Genomic DNA, 24,504 nt, shown 5'->3' on the forward strand with positions numbered 1-24,504 from the left:
TCAGGAAAAAAAGAAAGAAAGTAGACCAAACACACTTTCCATACATGTACACCTTGCATGTAGAATTGATGAATTTATTTTCTGCTTTTCTTTTTTTCTTTTACCATGGTGTTATTGGGCTCTTTATGGTTTCTTATTTGATGCAGCCACCTCTGCCCACCACCCTTAAATAATCCTTAGGATAGGTAATGTAAGTAGCATACATAATGTCTTTATTTTTAGATATACCAGTTTACATTGCTGTGTATTTTATTACTTTGCTACAATGATGACATTTGTCTTTAATTCATGAGTAGAGTCACTGGTGTTGAATTTGAGTCCAAGGCACAGCTCAAGAACAGGATCGTGATACCTTGCGTGTGTGTGTGTGCGTGTGTAAGGAGCATCAGGTTCCTGTTCTAAGGCTCTGTGTGTGTCTGCATGTGGTATGAGGAAGAGATAGGTTGGTCAGATGATGTGATGTGTTCACAACCAGACAAGGAAAAGGAAGCATGAAAGTGAAGGAATTATCAGAAAGTAAATGGAGGGGGACAACTGGGCTTTCATCTTGGGTAAGAATTTGGTTGTTCAGCATAGTTGTATATAGCAATAGTTAAAAATACAAATCTATTGGTGAGCTGGAATAAATTTACGATATGTTGTGGTTGTATGTTGTCAGAGGAAACAGAGCTAGATTTGATTTAAACAATATTACACAAGAGGATGAGCTTTACCATCACTATTAGCACAGCAGTGATGCGGTCAGGAACGAGGCACTAACACAATCTTTGTGTTCGTGTTGTCTCTGTTTCCTTGAAAAGCCATGGGGTCTGACTAATACCTGGGGAAAAAATAAGTTACGTCAGTAGACTCCTATCTAATGAAACCTAGATTACTACTCCAGCAAGTAGGCCGACACCTAGTAACGACCTAGCAACAGAGATGATTTCTAGTCCCTGTTGAATCAGTCAGCCAAGTGGAGCTAATGTTTTCTAGATACCCCAAACGAAATAAATACCACACATATAAATTGTGTATCAGGGTGACGGGTAATAAGAGTGCAGACAGGTTCAGGTTTTTCAGTGTGTGAGTGAGAACAACCCAAGAATATGTAATAAAAAAAGACAAGAAAAACAAGAGGAAAGGACCTTAACATTCTGTCTACTGCAGATTTTACTATCATGTAGTGCTGAAAATACTTGTTCATTAGCACAGCTGTAAACCTTTCAAATCTTGCTTAGGGACAATGCTGCAATTCAGTGCATAATATTGATAGAATATATACCATTAATGCTTTATATCATAGTGTAAAATATAACACTACTGTGTAATGAACTGTAACTGAACATGCTGTTTGAATTGATTTGAACCATTGGTTGTTGTTGTTGTTGTTTCTGAAAGCAGACCTGGAGTTGTTGTTGATAAAGGTGATATGAAAGCTTGAAAAACTAGAACCAAGAAGCCACATCTGCACATCTGTGGTAGAACTGAAATTTCAGTTTGTTGACAGGAGAAAATGTTGTGTCTGTGTCCAGGTCCAGAGTTTGTTTTTGGGATCTGCTATTTATTTAAGGCCAATAATTGACTTTTTTAACCATAGGGGGGGAAAAGTAAGGGCTGTGCACACACTAACACTTGGTTTTAAGGCACAATCATAGTTTTGTACTGCTTGTCTGTGTGCAACTCCATTATTGCAGCTGGAAATCCAATGCATTGTTCAAGGCCACACAGTCACCACACAGTGGATTTGGAGGGATAGAGGGTCTTGTTGAATTATTTATCTAAGTTGAAGTAAGTCAGTCCAGGGATCCAAACTGGCAATCATATGGCCACTCGATGCAGTATACTTGCACATTCACATGCTGTTGGTTGTAATATGGATTGATTGAAGTTTTGCATATTGTCATATTACTTTGTGACCAGTAGTACTGTAGAGGTTCCTCTGTGCTCCATTGCTGTCCAAATTATTCCTGTTAAATGCTTGAAACATTGATTTTGATGGTGCTAATGGTTTTCCTCTCAAAGAATGATGCTATGAAATTGTTGGTCCATTTGCACTGACCACGAACATGGTTAGTTCTGAGAGAGTGTTTGCCACTGCAATAGGTCACTCAATAATACATGAAAAACATAGTCTTTAATCTTCTGTGTTTGATAGATAGAGGACAGTTGACCCCACGTACCCTTTAATACTCCCACTAACCTCACCTTTTAGTCTTGTCTTTGTTGTCTTTTCATACAGTAACTCACCCTTTGCCTCTTCTTTCTTCTCAGGATTGAAAAAACGTACCAGGAAGGCCTTTGGGATACGGAAGAAAGAGAAGGATAATGACTCCACGTAAGTCCTGCTCCTCCTTCCTGATGTACTATATGATCCCAACACAGAGTGTAATAATCGTTCCACTGCTGAGAGTATTAACAATGGTGCCCAGAAGTGGAGCAGAGAGTTGCTGAACCCTCTGAATTGGTTTTAGTTACTTTATGGAGAAAAATTGATAAATACCAGCAGGCAGTGCATATACATTACAGCAGAAAAAAGGATTAAAATAAAGAGGAACAATTACAGGATTAGCATTAAGCACAGTTCCTGTCAAAAGAAGTTAGACTGCTACTTCCTTTTAGTTTTGCACATTGTGACAGACCAGCAGCCACTGTGTAAGTCAAGGAGGTATATTATAGTTATTATATTGTACTAACGGACCTGCTATATATTAAATGACATGTTATTATGGATCTATAAAATCTATATAAAAACACTTAAAATATCCAGTATTTCCCATTCAGCTGATGTAAATTCATGTTCTGAAATTATGCAAATGCAGCAAGATCAGAAATTGACTCAATTAAATCAATTATGAAGGACTTGGTCAGCCAGCTGAATCTGTGTAAGTGTGATAGTTTTCCAGCAAGCTTTAGCCAATTTGGAACTGTGCATGAGACACTGTAGATGTTCTCTAAATGATTTGCGGTGCTGTGATGTCAGGCAATGTGATTTGTGAGCGAGTACGGTTGTGTGAAAAGGTTTTCCTTCAATCCTTTTAAATATTTCGGCTCAGCTAATTAACAAAGGGCTTGATTTCAAAATGAGGAGCGTACAAGTTAAGTGACTTTCACATTCTGTTTTCTTCTCTTCTTTCATTTCTCACAGGGGGTCTCCAGACAGAGAGGGGGGTGTAAGTAACAAAGTATTTATTATACATCATCTAGTTGATTAATTTGTAAATTACAGTTCAGTCTACAAATGAAGTGGTTGTGAGGAACTTTAGGAGCTTAAAAAAGTGCTTGTGCCAGTGACAGGCCTTGATTGTCATGAGTATCTGACAATAAAAAGGAAACGCAGGAACTAGCTCCCTCTAGCAGCATTATAGCTAACTTATTAGTTTCCTTACTGTCCAACAGTGGTGAAAATCAGCCTCAAACATGTGAACAAGCCGGCCCTGTGTATTGTGTATCAAATAAATATGGTTGGCCACCCAAAAGTCCTCAACATAATCCATTATTGCATTTAGTTTCATTTTTTACTTTCCTTGCAGTCTAACTGTGGTGAAAGTCGGTCATACATGTAAATAAACAGTCCAGATGAAAATGTGGGTTGTTCGGTTAGCCAGCAATCTGTCCTGGGTATAGGTCCCTATGCACTTACCAAGTGGTTAGTTTCTGTGTTTACTTTCATAGTCAGACTCTTACATTAACAACCTGAGCCTGTCAGTGGCAAAAACAAGCACCTTAGTGGATGTACTTTGAGGGTCTGTGTTAAAAAAATACCAGAATTTCCCCTTTAATTTCCAGTCTACGGTACCACGAGTTTGGAAACACTTTCCCTTTACCCTGAAACCCTCAAACTTTTGACTGATACTGTATATAAGTCACTTCAGTGAATTTCAATGACCACAATGAATTAAATAATCGTTTATCTTTATTTTTTGTGTTCTTTTCACTTGCCAGGAACCCCAAGAGGTTGAATCGGTACTGAACTCAGCTCTAGTCATTAAAGTAGACTTGTCTCTAGAATAGTGTAGTATGTAGAGCTTAGACTGGTTAGCTGTCCACTGTGTTTTCATTAGCTGGCTCTCTGAGATGGTTTTGGAATAAAACAAAAAGGGCAACAGGATATTCCCCTGGGGCAGCTTGAAGAGACCTGAAATTTGAAATGTTATACAGCACTGTTTGGAATATTTGCAGCAATTTGGATAATAAAAATAATCATCATTATCAAGAGTAATCATGTGGAGTTTAATTTATGTTTGCAGAAAACAAACCAAATGTTTCTAAAATGATATTTAATTTTGACCGCGTTAGGAGCTGCCAACCAGATAAAAAGCTAAACAGTGCTTTGTAGAGCAAAATAGGGGAGTGTGGGGCAATTTGACATGATATGGCATCCAGAGTGCACATGCACATGCAAAATGTATGTACGATTGTTTCCTCAGTGTCTTTTAGGGTTTTTAATGAACCATCTTTCTCTTCTCAGTCTCAGAAGAAGACCAATGGGGCCCCTAATGGCTTCTACGAAGATATCGACTGGGAGAGATATGTAAATAAAAAACCTGATTGACTTTTTTTTTTTAAACTGTTTTGATCTGGTCATTCAGCTCAGTCAACAACAACGTGTTGCTTTGTTTTAATCTGCATGGAATGAGCCTCTAGTATAGTATTGATTGGTCTATATTATAGTAAAGTCAATGTGCTATTGACAAGTTTTACATACAGATAGTAAATCTACTCTGTGGGTTCCTATGGTACTTTTTTACCAGCTGCTGGTTCTACAGCAGTAGATCACCGTACAACTAATGTGACAAAGTGTTGCTGATAACATCATACAAACATTAAAAATTTACATTGACTCTCTCTGTGTGTTTCAGAATAGCCCTGAGGTGGATGATGAGGGCTACAGTATCAGACCTGATGAGGAGTCAGAAGAGGGAGATATCCTTAGCACTGCTTTATGTCATATAACAAAATTAATTATTCTCTGACAAGGTATGTAGGCTTGAACTGCTTTCATGATGTTAGTGGAGGACTTGTTACATGTGTGAATATTGATCAGTTTGTGAGATAACATGTAACATTATGAGGTAATTATTCACAGGGGATGGGCTTACTTTCCTTTCAAATTCTGCTGTGGTTGCTAAATGAGCCAAAACAAATAAATATAATGAAATGATAAAGCATGTTTTAATGCAAAAATACTAATGATGTTTAGAGAGAAATCTACACAAAAAAACACCACTTGCATCAACTGTGTACCAACATCCAATTAACAGGGATATAAATGAAGTTAATAAGGCATAGCTCAAAAAAGCGTCACAGAGGAATGAGTCATCGACACAGCAGATGTCAACAGGAAGTTTGCATTGAGATGTGTGAATGGTCCTGTAACCTCTTTTTGAAGCGTGGAATTATCACCCTAATCAATACACTGATTTGTGAGCCTGTCAGCTTGTACTGAGCAGAGGCAATGCTCTGTTTTATTCTCTGTGACAGCTTGTTATCAAGGCCATGTTGTGTTCATCTGTTTGCAGTCACCTACTCAACAGGTTGAAATTTTGATCTCATTTAGAGGGACACACATCTGTATCTGTGTATAGAATATTTGTATTAGGTCTTGGTCTGAAATACTGCACTTGAAGAAATAAGACAATTGAAACGTTACAAAAATAAATGGTTTGAACCAAAAAAATGGACCATGTTAATTAAAAACAGACAAGGGAGAATGATTAGGAATTAGATTATTTGCCTTCTACTGCAGAAGCACAAGTTTCATAGAAATGAATTTCAAACAGAGATTAGGTTTAAAGGAAAGTTTCACCAGGGATGCAAATTTAATGTTATTATATCAGTTTCATTAGTCAAACAATTTCAATATGTAAGGGATTAAATGCTGCTTTCCTTGACACTGTGCTCCCACCTGCACCAAAAAAGCCCCACTTTTTCTCCTCTGATGAGTCGGAGGAAGAAGAGGACCACAGGAAAAAATTCAAAATCAAGATCAAGCAAGATCGAGTTGTGGCTGTTCCCTCAGTTGACGAGCTCAAAGCCTCCATTGGCAACATAGCTCTGTCCCCGTCTCCTATGGTGAGTAGCTTTGACAGCTTTCCATCCTTACTGCTGGGGGGCGATGTATTAGCGATTAAATGGTTATAATGTGCATGTGCGGATCACTCCTGCTTCTTGTCTTCATCCTCTTTAAAGGTACCCTGTGGAGTCTGTATCTTCAAGCCGTGCTGTAGAGTAAATTTTTTAAGAGCATGTCCCCTTTTTACTTGTCTTGCACACACACACACAGGTTACATGATGCACAGTTCAGGAGGCATTAATGCACCTGAGCAATGAGCCAGCAATGACAAAGAAAAGGAAGACTGCACGCTAGTAAACATGGGTGTAAAAAATGCAGAATACTCAAAGCATTGGCATTGCAAATGGTTTTTGAGGGGGGAAATGCATTCAACACTTTTAAACCTCAAGGGTACACACTATGCATTATGGTGAGTAGCAAAGTCTTGTCTGTTTACAAGAAAACTCCACAGGGCAACTTTAGCTGCCTTTTAACGTGTAAAATTAGATGCTTGTGCACAGATCTGGCCGTGCATGTGTATTGCTCACAACTTCAGGATATGAGAGAAGTGTCTCATATCCTGAAGTTGTTTTTTTCACTGAGATACAATGTGTGATGTTGTCTGTATTTGTCCCTACAGTGTATTCTACTTCATGCCATGTTTATGTTTTCTTTTTCTAACTGTTGATGAAAAATCATAATTGGATCACTGATTTCTTGATTTGTACATAGCAGCAGAACTAGTTGTTCAACATTGAGTAATGTTTCTGATTTGAATCTTGTCCTTCAAAATCACAATCCTGGACTTTGTGATTATATCATATGTTTGAATTCCACATACTGTAGTTAACATGTGACACTCGTGTGCTTTAGCGCTGTCAGTGACTCGTTAAGTTCAGTGTCGTTTAACACAAGGCAGATGTCCCTTCACAACAGAAACCATCTGATGACGTTCTGCTGCCAAATAGCACATTGTGAAACTCTTGTTTTGAAGTGATGCAGTTCAGTTGATGAATCCAAATCTTTAAACAGCCTGTAATTAGCAGGCTCAAACGTCAAGTGGGACTCAAAGCAGGCTTTGGCTTCCCCTGAATTTCCAGCTACTACGCACATCATTTCTACGTCCTCTAGAGAGGACAGGTAGCTTGGGTGTCCACCTTCAATAATTCAGGTAGGAAAGTGGGCACAATAAACCTGTGTGTCGGTCTGCTGTACATTGAGATTGCTTGTGGTCATATGAGCTTCAGGCCTTAATAATTCAGTCCAGCCTCAGTGTGTTCACCCATTGACTCTCTTAATCTGATCAGGTGTGAAGGTCTTTTTTTCTGTTAATGCTTGTATGCACGTGTGTAGAGATATAGGGAGACATTGGTTGGTTTTTCATAATTTGTTTTGTCATTTAATTGATAAAAAAAAGGTTGCTGATTGGTTTTCTGTTGATGGACTAATGGATGTATCAACTATATATTGCTGTTTTAGTGTATTTTGTGGTTCGATCAATAGCTGTTTTGTGGTCTTTTGGCTAACACATTTACAGCAATGTTTATTGCCTTGTGCATTGTCTGTGTTCAATAAACCAGAACGCTTTTTGAGTCATATTATCTCTTTTACAAATTAGATTTGGCCAAAATGGCAGCAGTGAGTCATGGTATTGTGGTTTGTTAATTGTGAGCTGTATGTATTGGGGATTTTGGTTTTTGGATACGTTTTCCCTAGCAACTGTGAAATTCCTATAATGCAGGCGAGTCACCTGAATGCAAGAACATCCCACGCGGATTACTGGCCTGAAGTTGTGACATTGCCACCTGCACCGCCACCAGTTCAGATTCATCTCACGTTTGTCCAGACAAAGTACAGCAACTCTAGCTTTTCCCTCACACAGAGATTACATGAGTCACTCCCTGTCCCTGGCAACTCGAGGTAACCTTGGCTATGGACCGACAATAAAATGGTTTGATGAAAAGAGGAAAATGGGCCAAATGTTAACAGGCCTCCAAAAGCAAACACTTTGCTTCTTTTCACTTCTTTCTAGTTATTCCCTTTCCCTGAATTAATCCAGTAAAACCTCTCCCCCAGACTGAAACCTTTATGACTTGCTCCTGTTTTCAAAATCAAGACTCTTACTTGATAACCTCCCACAGCCATTTGAATATCATTGAGGTCACTAAGATTAATTGCAGAGGCTCTTCATTTTAATATTGTTTTTCTTTTTGTGCTCCTTCACCAACTGTGAAAGACCTGAAATAAATACCAAGTATAAATACGTAGGTTTACATTTAGCTGACTGAATTAACTTAGTAACTCAGTATAATTTTTGGCATGTTCTGCATGAACTATTCATATGTACACAAGCTTGTGAGAGAGATATGATGATGGAGGTTAACAACTCATTTTTCTTGAAACCTTGGATATGTTCTCATCATGTTAGGAGGAGTAGTTGGTAATGTGTTGGTGGAAGGATCAATGATTGACTGAATGCACTGAAATACCATAGTATTACACCAGCTTTATCTGTATGTATTAATAATGTAGCTGATGCCAATGACTGCCTACATAGTACACGAATGCTGTTATTATAGTGTCCTCTCTAACTTTCTAACTACTCCAAATTCTGCTTTTTATCTCTCATTCTTTTGCTGGCTTTAATGACGCAACCTTTTGTAGAGGAGTCCGGTAAGCCTTTGCTTTGTGTGCTGCTGTGTTGAAATATATTTGATGTTTTTTTGGATGTTAACTTATTAATTCCTGTGCTCTGCTGAATTATTTTAACATGCATTTGTGCATAAAATCTGATCATTGTGGCAGAAAATAGGCTGTGTAAATATGATGCAAGATATCAAGCCAGTGGGTAATATGTTGGATTTATTATTGGCCCAGCATTTATTAGGCAAATGGGCTGATAACATGTGATCCTCATTTTGGTGTGCGTGTTTCATCTGATGTTATATGTAGCCAAAATTATGTGCATATGTGCCTGCTCAGCATTTTTATGGCATGCAAAGATTTGTTTTCCAAGGTACTTAGAGTACAAAAGCACTGTCTTTTAAGTTATTTCCGCTGACTAAGACGTCTTAAATCTGATTTTAATTGGTTCTGGAGTCTTGAGCTTCAAGTTCCTCAGTCCAAATAACATGACTACAAAGAGGAGAGGAGGCGAGGAAAAGGTCAGGGATGGAGTAAAATGTAAGAACTAAAAAAAGATGTCTTACCTCTATTGCATTCTATTATCTTATTGTTCACCGGCATAATGACTATAAATCCTTCATTTGGAAGATAGACATCTTACTTTTATGGTAGATTCCTCACATGTAATAATATCTGCCATTAATGTAGCCAACCACAGTGTAGTCCCTTCAGGCAAAGTCAGTCACTTTATAGCCCATGGTGGACAAACTGCCTCAGTTGTAAATTGGTGCACCCTAAAAACCAACAATGCAGTGTTGAATTAAACAAACAATGATTATGTACATTTTCAGATTTCAAATATATTAAGTGTGTGTGTGTGTGTGTGTGTGTGTGTGTGTGTGTATGTGTGTGTATACATATATCTGTACAGTATATGTATATATATATATGTTAAGTGTCTGTGTATATATATATATATATATATATATGTATATATGTACAGTATATGTATATATATGTACATATGTGTGTGTGTGTAAATGTATATAATGGTTTCATTTTCCATTATAAGTATAGGAGAAAATACTAGCTTGTTTGAACGTGTTTGTACGTTACTAACAGAAGCTAAAAAGTCTACATGCTTCCTGTTTTTCTTGCTGTTTACATACAGATGGGTAACAGTGAGTGGTTATGACAGATTGTGTTAAGCTTAGTCCTGCACCAGTTTGTCCAATGAAATGAATCCTTTCCCGCATGTCCCACCCCCTGTTGCATCATTTTAATCACTCATGGCTCACTGCACAACTGGAACAAGCACAAGAGTGAGGGATGGAGAGGGAGAGAGGGTTGATGCGAGGTGGATGTGACGTAGGCAGGTGGAGCGATTTCAGCAGAAATTAAAGAGACCGGGGGGCAGATGGGAGACAACACAAGGAGAAATAGCAGAAAACCCAAAAGGATGAGATGGAAAAATTGGAAAAAACAAAAAAAGGATGGTGATGAACAGTGAAAGATGAAAATGAATGAAGATGAAGATGACTGTGAATTAGCCGTCTTCAACTTCTTGTATAATTATACAGGACTCATTGAGCAATTTGCATTTATTCTCATAATTCATTAATCTGCGGAATATTTCTCAAAAAATCTAAAACAAATAAGCACAGGACATCCTCTCCAAATGTGACCAGCCAGGCCAAATTTCTTTCTCCTCCAGCTGTCATCCTCTGATAGTAAATATGATGAATGATGTCTGTGTTACTGATTTGTTACTCTCTGACCAGGTATCTCTTCTCTCTTCCTTTTTGCTGGTCACAGAGACGTAGCCCGGTAAGTGTCCTTTGCTTCTGTGTCCCTGGGGTCAGGCTAAATGTCACATGGCTTCTTGTCTTCCTTTTGCTTCTCACCTTGTCCATTGGGTCGGTTGAGTCAGAGAGAAAATACGTAGATGGGTTCAGCGGCTGAAGCGATAGGCCAAACTTGTTTGCTAATCTGTTTTGACTTACATTTTTTAAATATATAAATTTAAGAAATGTACAAATAATATTTTTTTCCTCAATATTCTCAAGATAGTGTGCTTGTGTACTTGTTTTTCCATCTCAATTGGCTTCATGCTTGCTCTGTGAAGTGGGAGAACATTTGCACTTTTAACAGCTGGATCCTTTGATGTCTTACTTCAGTCATTACCCATCATATCTTCTCATCTACTCATGTCTCCTCCCCTCCTTCCCCTCTCCATCCTGCCCTCTCTGCCTGTCTCGGCCTCTTGTGTCCTGCTCATGGTGAATTCATACATACAATCACATACACACTACCCTTAACTTTCTTACACGTCAACTTTATCAGCCTTGCACCTTCTTTATTACAGTAACAACAGTTGCTTACTTTGAACATAATGCAATATTTTCTGCTTTGACTCCTAAACCATTGTTCACAGCACAGTAAGCTAACTGCAGTAGCAGTTTCAGTTAAAGTTCCTACTTTCTTGCTTATGCTATACTAACAGTGTTATTCTTATTCAATTTTTGAGTTATTTAATGGAAAAACATTATGCTATCAATCTCAAACTGTGTCCGTAAATATAAATTTCTTTTTTTTATTGTTACCATCTGATAAAGCTGTTGAGGTGATGCGTATGTTACCACTGTCTGCACCATAGTTTAATCAATGTAGTGAATTCATTAAATTTAGAATAAGTCTTTAAATCACGATGCCGGTTACAGTGCCATCAGAACTGGTCTTCCACATTCAAATTTTCAATTTCACCTCTGAATATCACAAGCTGTAGTTTGGCAGAAACACAAAAAAATTTTATAACTTTTTATAACAATTTTCTGCAATATTTAGCTCCATAGGACAATATCGAATATTGGTGTTCAGTAGTGTGTCTGTGTTAGTCATCCCTCCTCTTGTGTATCTGGTAGCTAACCAGGAAGTTCCACTGGTCTCATCAGATTAAGTCAGCCTGAGGCTGAAGTTCATCTTCTGACCTTCAGTATTGTACAACTTACATCATTGTTGTGTTTATACCACACATCATTTCTATTTGAGAGCTCTGACATTTTACATTTGTCAGTGTTGTAAATTAATGGGGTGATATAGGATGTACATTTTAGTAGTCTAAAAGATAAATACAATCGATGTTATTAAAGCAATTTCAAACACACTGGTGACAAATTGTCTTTTGCACTTTTGCCTTTGCTGTTGACAGTCTGAGGTTTTCTGTGTTTGGGTTTTTACATTTTACTGTCATTTCTTTTTTTAATATTACAGGGTTTGAAAAGGAACACCTCCAGTAAGTATCAGTCTTGTTGCACCCTTGGTCAGAGTCACATTTAATCACAGTGAACCAGGAGAATGTAATGTAAGTGTGGCATGCGGTAAAGAAATATAATATGTGGTTCCAGGTGAAGAAATTGCCAGACCGAGACGTGTCGTTCCTACTCTCCCCACTGTGGCCCCCGCACCAGCTCCAGCACCACAGCCCCCAATGTATGTACTTCACTGTTCCCTGACAAGGTTTAGGACAAGCCACTGACTTTTAATGTAAAGGTGCCGTATGTAGCTAGTGTATGCTCATCCCTTCTGCTGACAGTAAGGGAAGTGGTAATGATTTATGGATGTGTATATATGTGTATAGTGTAGCATAGTTGCAAACAGAAACTGGATGACACTTTTCATGATTGTGATGTTAAAAATGTCCTATTTTGACCCTCAAATGTCATTATGATATTCTGGGCTGTGAGATTATCATTCCAGTTGAACAACAACTTTATGGTTGGTTAAAATCTTAAACTGCATCACTTTCCAATTTTATTGTCTTCATCTTCTCACTCAGATTTCACCTACGTCCCATTGTAGCTCTAGATCGTCTCAGTTAATTTCTTATTGATTAGTGTTTTCTAACATCTGCTGTCACTTGGTTTCATTGAGCTGGATCCCAAACTGTGATGTGGGATCACTTTTGGGTTATCTGTACATGGTTGCAACAGCAGTATATTTTAAAAAGGCTTGACCTTGTGTCAACGAGTCAAATTCTAATATTATTTTTATGAAAAAGCAATGTTTTTGAGATAAGTACATACTTTAATGCTTCTAACATAATAGCCAATAAACACTTTCATTGTAATTGTTGTGACTCCTGACCTTTTAAACCCAACTAAAAACACAAGTTAGAAGTTGGTGGACAGCCTGAGACACAAACTGTGTATTTTGCTGGATTAGTACATTCAGTGAGTCTGCAGAACTGTCACTGTGTTTATCTGCCCAACAACACAGTGGTGCTCCGTGTGCTGTGGGAACTTAATCACATGTTATTCCAGTATGAAGGCTTAAAAAACAGTGTTTACAGCTTATAGTTGTTTGTTGTTGTCATAGTTATTCCTCAGGATCAGGCATTTTGTGGTTTGTTTGCTAGTTTCTTGTGTCTGCATGTGTCTATGTTTGTTGTCAGTCTACTGCGGTGGCTTCAACAGCCATGATATCGTTGCACACCAGTCAGGTGTGGATACTCTTCTCGCCACAGCTAGAAATCTGAAATCAATGCTTGCATACATGCTGTAACATCCCCAGTTTGAGGTCCTAGGAATCCTTTGTTGCACATGATCCCCCTCTTTTATGCCACGCTATCAGTTAACACACAAATTGCAGAATAAAGGCAAACAATACATTTGGGGGATTTTTGAAATTTGATTGTAACAATCTTTTTTTGAGATCAGTTAACAGTCAAACAACCTATACTACCAGTCCCCTGATATTGTATTCAATTAAATATCTGCATTAGTTTATCCTGTGCATACTCATTACATCCCTGTATGCTGGTGCAGTATTACCTTTAAAGTCCAAGCCAGCAAAATCTTCATAATTTACATATATTATATAAACATTTGATGAAATTGTGATTAATATTGAAGATGCTACAATGTGAAGAAAATCTTAATCAGATGCTACATATTGCAGTGAGATGATATGTGCTGTGTAATCTTTTTTCCTAAGATGACATGCTGTAATTTTTTCTCTTACATTGCATCCTTCGTCTGTTTCAGCAGTCAACAAACACCAGTCTCTGAGGACACCACAGCCTTATTTGGGCCTCCTTTGGAAACAGCCTTTGGAGAACAGAAAACCGAAGGTAACTGCCCCTCCTGCATCGTTGTCACTTTGTTGTTAAGCCCTGCTTTTCTGTCATAGCACATTCTCTCTCTCTCTCTCTCTCTCTCTCTCTCGCTCTCTCTTTCTTTCTGTCTATCTGTCTCTCTTTCTTTCCCTCCCCCTCACCTATTTACCAGCATCACTGTTCTTCCCTCTGGCAACTGTGCAGTGGGGATACACTCCATCTGTCTTTGCTAAGGTCAAAGTTGAAATTGGAACTCCCAGGTCACGTTCATGTGCACAGTGCAGCTTATTAATATGCAGATTCTGCTGTCACCCACTCTCGTCCAATCCTGTAGGATTCAGTGGGGCAGGCTGTGGGAGAGCTCTTAGATGTTATGCAACTGCCATGTCAGGCATAACTAACATCAACATGGCATAAATTCCTTTTTGTACATTCAGGAAAATCAGCTATGTGCATGACACTGGCAGTTGGTTAATGTTATGCTTTCTCATTATACCAGGTATAAACAGTATGTCAATTCCTGAATAATAATGTTTGTGATACTGGTAATGTTAGATTATTATTAACCACCTAGCTAAAACAAATGCAATTGAATAAAAAGCCCTCCTGAATCTAAAGCTTTTTATAGATAAAACCAAACAAACAAAATTCCATTTACGTAAATATCCTGTAAATCCAATATTTCCATAAAATCATTGCACTCACTGATTCTCTTACATACAGTATATAACCAAAAATAGTACAGAAGATAGCAACCAAGATGTCCTAATTCACAAACTGCTTAACCCTTTTAGAAGTGATATGGCATCATCCGCTTTGTTGTTGAGACAAATGGTTAGGCTAGTGTTAAGCTAATTCTTGTTTGGCCAGGTTAAAGATGTAAAGATAATAATGAAACAATACAGCATTCACCCAGAGGAGGTCATTGAGATTCTCTTTTTACAGCACAGACCTGGGGACATTTGTAGAGCAGCAGCTGTTTCACAGGGCTTTGGATGTCACCTCTATAGCTTAAACAGTTTCATATTTTTCTCTTTCTCTCTGAACTTGTTTCCGCTGTCTTCATTTGTGCTAAACCTTGCAGTCCACTGTTACAGTAGCTTTGAAATTCACTTGACAAGAAAAGGGTATTCTATGTTCTAGTCTGATAATGCATCCTGACTTCAGTCTGCAGCTGAGGCTCGAGATCTGTTCTTTTTAATTAAAGATTTTATTGACATGCTGATCTATGTTGTTTCCCCTCTTACACCTATTGCTTTTTTAAGCACCTAAGAGTGAGAAACCTTTTTAAGTGTTTTTTGGTGGTAATGCCCCTGACGTGGCCTGTTCTGTCCCTTCCTGAACCTAGTGGTTCTGTCTGAGTCCGATGTGTGGGGGACTCCTCTGTCAGAGCCTGACTCCTCTTTGACGAGATCCTTCCCCACAGGAAGTAAGTTTTAAAATTCCCTGCTAATTATGCCGCACCTCTTTTCCTCCCTGGAATGACTGCACAGACCCATCAGTTCACCTCATGAAACCCCTCATCATCCGACTAACAAACAGGCCTGCAAACTGACCCGACAAAACGATAACACTCTCCGTCTCTTTCTGAACAGCCAGCTGTAACATGTTTCATTTCACAAGCCATTTCACAACCAAATGACTCTCTGTTTGTTGATGTTTATCACTGTATATGGGAGAGGTTCAGCACCTGGCCCCTATACTGTACCCTTCTCCCTTGCTGCATCCTCTTTGCATTTGGCATGGTGGTGACTAAATGTACTGTGTTGCATGGTTAATGGTTTGTGGGATCATCCCTTCTCCATACAGTAAGTTGTTGTGCTTGTTTTTGGCAGGTGGGGATAATACTTGTCACGTATGATTCCAAACTTTCAAGCTTTTTTTATGAGAATTGTGAGATGTTATAGGCTAATCTATGAATCAATACCTGCTTTAATTCAAGTCAACATTGAATGCAGCCCAGACTTGAAAATTCACAAGCAACATAAAATATCATTCACTTCATACAAAAGCTGCCTAATAAACTATAAACTGATGCTGATTACTGGTTAAGACTAATAGGACTATTCATTATTCCACTAATGATTATATTACAGCTCCACCTCCACTTCCACCCAAGAATGTCCCAACGTCCCCCCTGACGACTGGCCCTCCCTCTGCAGACGACACTGGTAAGAAGTTCTCTTATCTATTTCTGCCTGTGGTAAATCACCATCACCTCAGGATCTTTTGCATTTGATCACAGCAGCCACTTGATCTCCAGCTTTCTGTCTCTAACATCAGTCTTTCTGGCTGTTATTTCTGTCTCTGACGTTTTATCTCCATGTGTAAACTTACTGAGCACCTCTGCAAACACAGCCTTTGATTGGTTTGTGCTTGTCTTTGTTCCAGAAGTGTCATCAGAAGCAAACGGTTCCACCAGGAAGCCCTCAATAGACAACTTGGACAACCTTTTCGGACCCGAAGATGCTCCCCCTGCTGACATGGATGCTAATGACATGTGGGTGTCCTTCACTGAAGAGTCCTCTGACAGGCCACCTCTACCAAAGGCCCCTGCACCACCACTCCCCAACTCCCCCCCTCCTCCAGAGGAACCAGCACCTCCGTTACCAGCCTCCCCATCTCCACCTGAATCTCCTGCCCCACCCTTACCTACATCACCACCTCCTCCAGAAGACCCAGCACCACCTCTCCCTGTCTCCCCTCCTTTAAAAGAAGACCCTGTTCCCCTTCTACCAACTTCCCCGCCTCCCTCAGAGGAGCCTGCTCCACCATGTGTTGCCTCAGGTCCTCCCACGCCCGAGGAAAAAATTCCTTCTCCTGTCGCCACCACACCCCCTCCTGCACCAAAGGAGCTTGCATCTCCTCCCACTTCTTCTCCCCTTCCTCCTCTCGACTCACCTGCCAGTATCCCAACAGCCCCCACTCCCAAAGCAACCACACCTCCCATGGTGTCTCCTCCTGCTGAAGAACCTGCAGCACGCTCTGTCCTGCCGCCCCTTGTCCTGTCGCAAGAAGAGGAGCCCAAGAATACAGACGCCTCCCAACCCAAAGAGGACGAAGGTGAAACTGTCACTTCACCCAAAGATGCTAGCCAGGGGAGCCGGACTACACCTCCCCCACCTCCTCCCCCTACATACCGGGCAGTGGTGATGTCACCGGGTCCAACATCTGGAGCAGGTGGTACAAATAGTGGTGAGTACACTGTAATTTCTGCATAGGATAGGTGAAGATTCCTTATAGATACATTATTTTGTTGGCCCTATAAAATTACTTTATCTCTTCTAGATAATAAGACAGTGACTGAATGGATTAATTAATACACAGAGACTATTTCCTGGTCTCTGGTAGCTTACAAAACAAAATATGTGACTAATAATAAGAAATAATAAGAAACATGCTGGAATCATTTTAGAAATAATTTTGTTTCAGCATTAGGAAATCCCAATTGTCAGTGGTGACAGATGCCTGAAGGTAGCTGAAAAGAAGGTGGTCTGTTGTAAATTCCCCGTGGGAGTGTTCCCAGTGGAAAGTGACAATAATCCAATGAAATGAAAAAATAAACAATAACAAGAACAGAAGAGAACCACTAGTTGTAACTTTCTATAAAATCCAGGTGTAAGTCTGTTAAAGTGAAGCTGTTAATGCCTATATTTTTTATGATTAAATCCATCCACTCTGTCTACCGCACATTTGCATTTTCCAAACTGTAAAGGAGTGTTTCTGTGATTATGATGGAGCCCCTGTGTCTTTTTGTTCTCCTCTGTAGGATCGTCCTCGCCAGTGCGACCTGCCACTCCTTCATCGGTCAACCCCACACCACCACCACCTCCACCTCGCCCCCCTTCACGGCCCAAACTTCCTCCAGGAAAACCCACTGTAGGAGATGGAGTAGGTCTTGCGGTTTATTACATTTTCACTACTAATTGTGATTGTTGTGTTTTGGTATTTCTGAGCTTGTGCAGTTTCCTTAGTGTGAAATTAAGTTTGAGAAAAGTTTATGTCGCATTACTTTTCATGAAAGTCCTCACAGAGAACACCTCAACCTGATTAATTCCTTATTTTAATCAAATCCCATCTTTTTACCTCTTTCAGAGTCGTCCATTTAGCCCACCAATCCACTCGGCCAGCCCTCCTCCCATCGCTCCATTGGCGCGGGCTGAGAGCACCTCCTCCATCTCCTCTACCAACTCCATGAGTGCTGCCACCACCCCCACCGTCAATAAAGAGCTCTCCGTGTCTGTGTCAGGTGTGTGCACAATCACCCGTCCCTGAGCTTCACAGCCTGTTGCCTTTTTACTTTTTAATGGAATTTAGATGTTCAGGGCTGATTGCAAAACATGTCTAATATTAAAAGTATATTACTGATTTTATGCACTGGCCCTGTCCTTACTATGCTCAGTGTCTGTGTGGAATGAGTCATGCAGTTATGTATGTCTTTATTTGTTTGTTTTAATTTATTTATTTTATTTACTTTTTTGGAAGTTTTTTCCTGGCAATAATGGTTTGCCATTAGGTTAATATCGGAGATACAGTGCGAGGGTCGCTTTTTTGTCCCTATTATTGTCATCATGCCAGCATGTCAGATTTTTATTGTCTCCTTAATTATTATAAGAGTTAAATTTCATACAGTCAGTTACTACAGTCATGATTGCTAGTTACAAGTAAGAAATCATTTCTCCTGAAGGTCCTTTTCATTCAATGATTTATTAAAATGCATGTAAATATTGTGTCTAATTTAGGTTTTCACACACAGACAAATTCATATTGAAACTAATACAGAGAAACACACACACAGTGTGAGAGGTGAGACAGTGAAGCTGGGTGTTCGTTTTAAAGTACAAGCAAACCTTCTTGTATTGAATTAATGACAGAGCAACAGTTGATACTACATGATAACACCAGAGGTCAGAATTGAAGGACCTTGTAGTGCAGAGTTGTGAGTGAGTAATAGCAGATTTAAGTAAAATGTGAACTGGGGCTGAGTCATAATATATTTTTTAAATGCACACTCTGGAGACAGCAAGAGTTACATAAAAACAGAATATAGTCCCTCAGTTGGAGGTTTCTTTTTCCATACAGATTGCAGGAAAAAGCTTCACTACATCCAGACTGCAACATTTAAAAACAATTGAACCCGTATGGAGATTTCACTAAACTGTTGCACCATTGCAAAGCTAAATGTATACATTATTTGATAGCCCCAAAAGCCAGTAGGCTTGAAAGTAATGTAAAGCACATGAAAAAAGAAGCCAAATCAAAAATGCCCCGCTCCAGTGCTTTTTGATGTTGTCTATTCGTCAGTTTGTGTTTAATTTTTAGTTTTTTACACTTTCATATTTGTTTGCATGACATTATTTTTCAGATATTTATTTAAAATGGTTTTCATTGGTTTGATTTTCTTTCTGTTTTTTGTTTTTGCCGTTTGTCTCTTTATTTGTCCTTTGGCTTGTCAGAAGACGATGCTTATGTAGACAAACTCCCCACCTTTGAGAGACACTTTGATTCATTTGCAGGTATAGTAGAGATCCCCTCAGAGAGGAATGGGGATGGGTTGGGGAAGTGCTCCTTTGTGGGTTTTCAATCCGTTTGATGCTTTTTACTCAAAGTGCACTTGACATAGAAGGGTAGAGGCCATCTTTGAGTGTTTTCGTGCTTTCTCAATGAGTCAGTCATATAGGTAATGGGACAGTGAGACACTCTGTATTTTTGGCACTTTGCCCCACATATTCCCACAGCCCGTCTTTAAGATGATGATCTTTTCTTGTAAATACATCTTATATTATGTATTTACTGTGTCATTGTCCTAATACCTACTTGAGGTCTTGCTCACAGATGTAGGTAGATACCACAAACTCATTTTTTCCTTTTCAAATGTGTGCAGTGTTTTTCAGTGAGATTGTCATTTTTCTTCATTGTTTTGCTCTCTGTCATACTTTCCCACACATTTCCACTTCATTTAATTGAAATGATAGCTTCTTTCTCTCTCTCTCTCAGTCTCTCACTCTCCTGTATCTGCAGAGTTCACTCATTCACAGATGCAGAACACTTGTTACCCACAGACAAATCTGCCAGAAAAAAAATCAAGGCTGTGGTGACACAAAAAGCTGCATCTTTTGCATAACATTTTATTTCTCCAAAAAAAAAAGTTTGAGTGTCTTCCCTTTTGCCCGTCTGCCTGCTCGCAAGACTTTTCTCTCTGTTTTTATGACTGTGCACCAATGGCTGTCTCGCCATATCACCATGGCAACCTCCTGTCTCTTCTCTTGGCGACACATATTGTGTGTGTATTGAGTGCAGTGCAGCCACTCCCAGATACCTTTACTCTGAGTCTGCACCACAGAAGTGTTATGAGTGTTTGTGTGTTTTGTGTTCAATGAGCATGTCTGAAGAGCTCCTTATCTGTGGGCCCTTGAGATCCATATTGTGTCTCTTACTCTCAAACACACACTCTCATGCATACTGTCAGATCTGAGCTGCTACTTACAGAAGCGTTTGAAGTCTGGCATGAGAATTAGGTTGAATTAGGCAGGCAGCAGCTGTTTGGTATTCATGCCATCTTCTCCCTACCGCTGGAGTAGCACGACACAACCTCAAGTTCAGCCAATCTCCACTGGCCTAAAAGCCTCCATCTACTCCCTCATTTGACCCCTGACGCCCACCTTTCACACCTGTCACTCGCACATTCTCCAGTCATAGAAAAATACGACCCTAAACCCCGCCCTCCCCATCTGAACACCTGCCCTTTTGTTCTCTTCATGAAGCTCTACGCTGCTCTCATCGATCCATCACCCATCACTCCACTCAGTCACTCAACAACACACCTTCACGAGCAGGACCCTTCATCATAACAATAGTATGGATTGGAACAAGCCTACTCTTTTTTTTCAGTGTCACATAGTCAAACAGAAACAATGACATGAGTAACATGTCATTGTCGCATGTACACATTCCCCAGTAATGTTTGTTTTTGTCATACTGAAGCTGTGTCTCCGTTCAGTGGCTGGATCCTCCAAATTCTTGATTCCTAGACTATATAAACCTTTAAAGTTGAGGTGGATAAATTACAGAAAACCCTGCAGGATGTAAATAATGGAAACCAGGCATGTTGTGAATGCGACTGTTTACGCATGTTAGCAGCATGGGCATGTTTTTGCTTCAAAAAGTGTCCTACTGAAAATGGAAAATGTATGGATAAATAGTATTTAAAATTATTTGTATAAGTTTTTTTTTTCATTTGGTTCTTTATTGTATATGGTATACTAGAGAGGCAGACAGGAAATGAACAGAAAGAGACCGGGGACATTGCAGACACGTGGCCAGCGGGATGCCACACTGGGTTCGCTTTGTGCCACTTGTCCTTTTTGTTTGGCTGATACCAGTATCAATATCTGAGAGTCATGATCTGATAATGATATACCAGCCAATTTTTGTGTAATAATGTGAAAACAAGTATTTTTATATAGATCCCTTAAAATTGTTATTTTAAAAAAATATATGGCTTTTCTGTGCTGCAATCATGTCATTCATTCATCTGATTCAAAGTACTGTTAGTTTAAGCCTGTTTTAGACTAGCTTGTCTCATTTTTAGAGGAGGCGCAACTTCACTCTGCCCCTCGGGTCCTTTGAAGAATCCACCTTCATGATCTGTGTCCTTTGGAGGAACCAGCCCCTGAAATTGGGACGCAGCACCACTGTCACTCCTTGTTCCTGCTCTGTGGGCCTGGTTCTTAGCCGCCCCCTGCAGGGTGTCTTCATAAATGACAGTCAGCCTCCATCTGTTTCATAATTTGAGATGTGGAGGCCTGGAGGAAAATGGGAGCTCAATAAGACACTGAGTCAAAAGCCTAAATTACATTGAAGTAGACAAGTATGATGTGTTGAGGAAAGTGAGGCCAGTTTTTGCTTTAAACACTCTGGCACTGCCTAAATTGCCTCAATGAGATCAGGCTGTTGCCCCTGAGACCAGTAGTGATCAAACTGTCCTCTGGCAGTCCTTTCTCAGGCTAGGTATATACAAATATACAGACTCATTGTCTCCTCTCCTGTATTGCACATCTGTAAATTGCGTACATCTGGCCCTCACTACACCTGACTCCTGCCTTTCCTCAGGCATGCAAGCACCTACAAAAATCAAACATCCTGTTGCACCCATTTTTTAACGTGTTGTGTCCTGACGGTGTTTCGGCTCGACATGGCCCTCTGTCCCTCTTCGTCCCTGGCCTCCACCTCCACGTTTCACCTCACTGTGACTTGTGATAGACCTGCCATGTGAGACTCACGCTACTGTCCTTCTCTCCTTCCCCTCTCACCCTTCCTCACCCACTTTCCTCAATTACTTCCCTCCCTTTCATCCCTCCTCCTCCTCCTTCTCGTCCCCCATCCCCATCCCTACCCCCTACCCCCCCCCCTCCCTCCCTCCCTACTCCTCCAACCCCACCCCTCAACCCTGCACAGAGAATGACCAGCCATCCCTTGTATGGTTTGACAGAGGGAAGTTTTATTTAACCTTTGAAGGTAAGTTTTCTCTGCACCAGGGTTAACTGTAGCGTGCACACACACTCTTCTGAGGCCCATTTGTGCAAGCTTGGCCCCTCCCGTGCCCTGCCCCCTTCTTTCCTTCCTTCCTCCCTCCACTCTTCCTCCTCCTTTGCAGTCCCTCCATCACCCTAACCCACACCACCCTAGCTCCTGGCTGAGTCCCCTTGTATGTACTCACAGCTATGCAGTGGCCTCGTTTACCATATCCTCCTCTACCTTCTCTTCCTGACATTGTTCATTCTCTTTTAGTCTGCGCTGACCGCCTTTCATTCCCTGAAGAATCATCGTTCTTCGTTTACTTAACTAATCTCTTTGTTGTCATTTTTCTCCTTTGTGTCATTTGGTTTTTGGTTTGATCTTTGGGCTGTCTGATCTTCCCTGATCTTGTCAGAATAATTCAGCTTTAATAGCATGTCTGAAATAAGCATGCATATTTCTCTCAGACTTTCTCTGTGTCTGCCTCTATCGTTCTTTTCTAATCCACTTTTGCTTATTCAACTAAAAGTGACCACATATAAATACTTATTACTTAAATGATGATTCCTAACATCTATCACAAGTTAGGTGAAGATATTTTAAATCATTCTGCATTTTCACAGTCAAAGAGCAGAGAGAAATGGATATCTTCATACCACCTTACTAACACCAATGTTTGTTCTCAGTTGAAATAGTTGTAATGTCTCATTTCATTTCATCACAGTAGTTTGCTCACCTTGTTTTGTTCCTCATTGCATCCACAATATTGTTGAGGAAGAGCGTGTAGACCTTGTTTGGGAGTTGTAATATGTATCTGATCTTGTGTGTTTTTCTGTTGGGTTGGAGCTATTATACATTGATTTTAAACTCAGTTCAGGGTCCTGACTGAAAAAAGATTGTGATGATGATCTTTAGAGACCAAGACTTTAGCTATATCAACTAAAAATTGGTAATTAATGGTAAAAAATCAGCTGTGTTGACTGTTAGTTATAGTGTGTGCCTTGCCTCTCTCAGTCCAGTTTAATGAGTGTTTGTGTGTCTGCATGTGTGTGTGTTGCCTCCAGGCTGCTCCAGAGGACCCAGTCCTCTCACCATGGGGGCTCAGGACACACTTCCTGTGGCCGCTGCATTCACAGAGACAGTCAACGCCTTCTTTAAAGGGGCTGACCCCAGCAAGTAGGTCAACAAATAGCACACACACATTCTAGCATAATAATTAGGATTACTTCACCGGTTTTTACAGTTATTAATTATACCACTATTTTTTAATGAATCATGATTTACAAAGAGTTGAATACATAAAGACTGTGATTCACACACAAGAGGCACAACGTTTTATTAAGAAATGACAGTATTAGGATTGAAAAGTGCAATGTGTAGGATTAAGTGGTATCTAGTGGTGATGTTGCAGATTACAACAAACTGAATACACCTTAGCATCATATTCCAGTTCTGCCAAGTCTGTTCCAGTAGATGCCACTAAATTTTACATGAAAGGTCCTGCTTTTATACCTTTTGCCATGTTTATTAGGGAGGGAAACAAAGAATAACATGACTTAAACACATCTGTATGTTTTGTATCATTTGTCCCACTTTTTCAACCCGCTTCTTCTCCTCTCTCTCTCTCTCAGATGTGTTGTGAAGATCATAGGTGAGATGGTTTTGTCGTTCCCGGCAGGAATCACGCGGCACTTTGCCAATAACCCGTCCCCTGCCGTGCTAACCTTCACCATAACCAACTACAGTCGACTGGAGCATGTGCTGCCTAACCCCCAGCTCCTCTGCTGGTAATGACACCGCTCGCTGTGAACTCACTACCTCAGTCTCGCAAAGAATTATAAAACATGGAAAGTTTGTTCACTGGAGACAGTGTCTCAGTGAAGAACTTAAAAAAGTCCCCCTAAATGTTTTATATGTTGTGAGTGTTATATAATGTATATAAAACTAAACTTTATTAAAACCTAATCAAATGTTCTTACTTACTGTGCATTATAACTTGTATTAATAATATTAATTTTACTTATGGAGCATGTAAGATAATAGCTTAAAGAGCATGACATATATTTAAAATGATGTGGCACCAAGATTCCCTTCTTGTCCCCTACCTTTATTTCCTATTCATAGTGTTTTCATAATAATCATAATATATTTAATCATCATTATTAGATTTGTGTCACTCAGCAAATCCTACTTACCACCCATATATGTAATAGTG

General features: G+C 39.8%; 1 protein-coding gene across 5 annotated transcripts in view; it reads left to right on the top strand.

Annotated features, from left to right (window-relative positions):
- Nucleotides 1–24,504, top strand: part of sgip1a (SH3GL interacting endocytic adaptor 1a) — a 59,655-nt gene that overhangs the window by 27,857 nt on the left and 7,294 nt on the right. For 3 of the 5 annotated variants that reach the window (XR_008321608.1, XM_053322608.1, XM_053322609.1), the window contains 17 exons: nucleotides 2,254–2,317; nucleotides 3,128–3,152; nucleotides 4,451–4,513; nucleotides 4,842–4,905; nucleotides 5,888–6,054; nucleotides 10,475–10,486; nucleotides 11,930–11,951; nucleotides 12,064–12,148; nucleotides 13,702–13,787; nucleotides 15,121–15,201; nucleotides 15,869–15,943; nucleotides 16,164–16,967; nucleotides 17,542–17,663; nucleotides 17,868–18,021; nucleotides 22,230–22,289; nucleotides 23,354–23,465; nucleotides 23,921–24,076. Coding sequence is in view for 4 of the 5 variants with exons in the window: in XM_053322608.1 (XP_053178583.1) it covers nucleotides 2,254–2,317; nucleotides 3,128–3,152; nucleotides 4,451–4,513; nucleotides 4,842–4,905; nucleotides 5,888–6,054; nucleotides 10,475–10,486; nucleotides 11,930–11,951; nucleotides 12,064–12,148; nucleotides 13,702–13,787; nucleotides 15,121–15,201; nucleotides 15,869–15,943; nucleotides 16,164–16,967; nucleotides 17,542–17,663; nucleotides 17,868–18,021; nucleotides 22,230–22,289; nucleotides 23,354–23,465; nucleotides 23,921–24,076 (2,152 nt within the window). In the remaining variant the exon portion in view is untranslated. The remainder of the gene's footprint in view (nucleotides 1–2,253; nucleotides 2,318–3,127; nucleotides 3,153–4,450; nucleotides 4,514–4,841; nucleotides 4,906–5,887; nucleotides 6,055–10,474; nucleotides 10,487–11,929; nucleotides 11,952–12,063; nucleotides 12,149–13,701; nucleotides 13,788–15,120; nucleotides 15,202–15,868; nucleotides 15,944–16,163; nucleotides 16,968–17,541; nucleotides 17,664–17,867; nucleotides 18,022–22,229; nucleotides 22,290–23,353; nucleotides 23,466–23,920; nucleotides 24,077–24,504) is intronic. The other 2 variants (XM_053322611.1, XM_053322610.1) reach the window with 2 other exon arrangements.

This window comes from Scomber japonicus, chromosome 7 (assembly GCF_027409825.1).
Source record: "Scomber japonicus isolate fScoJap1 chromosome 7, fScoJap1.pri, whole genome shotgun sequence".
Taxonomy (NCBI): domain Eukaryota; kingdom Metazoa; phylum Chordata; class Actinopteri; order Scombriformes; family Scombridae; genus Scomber; species Scomber japonicus.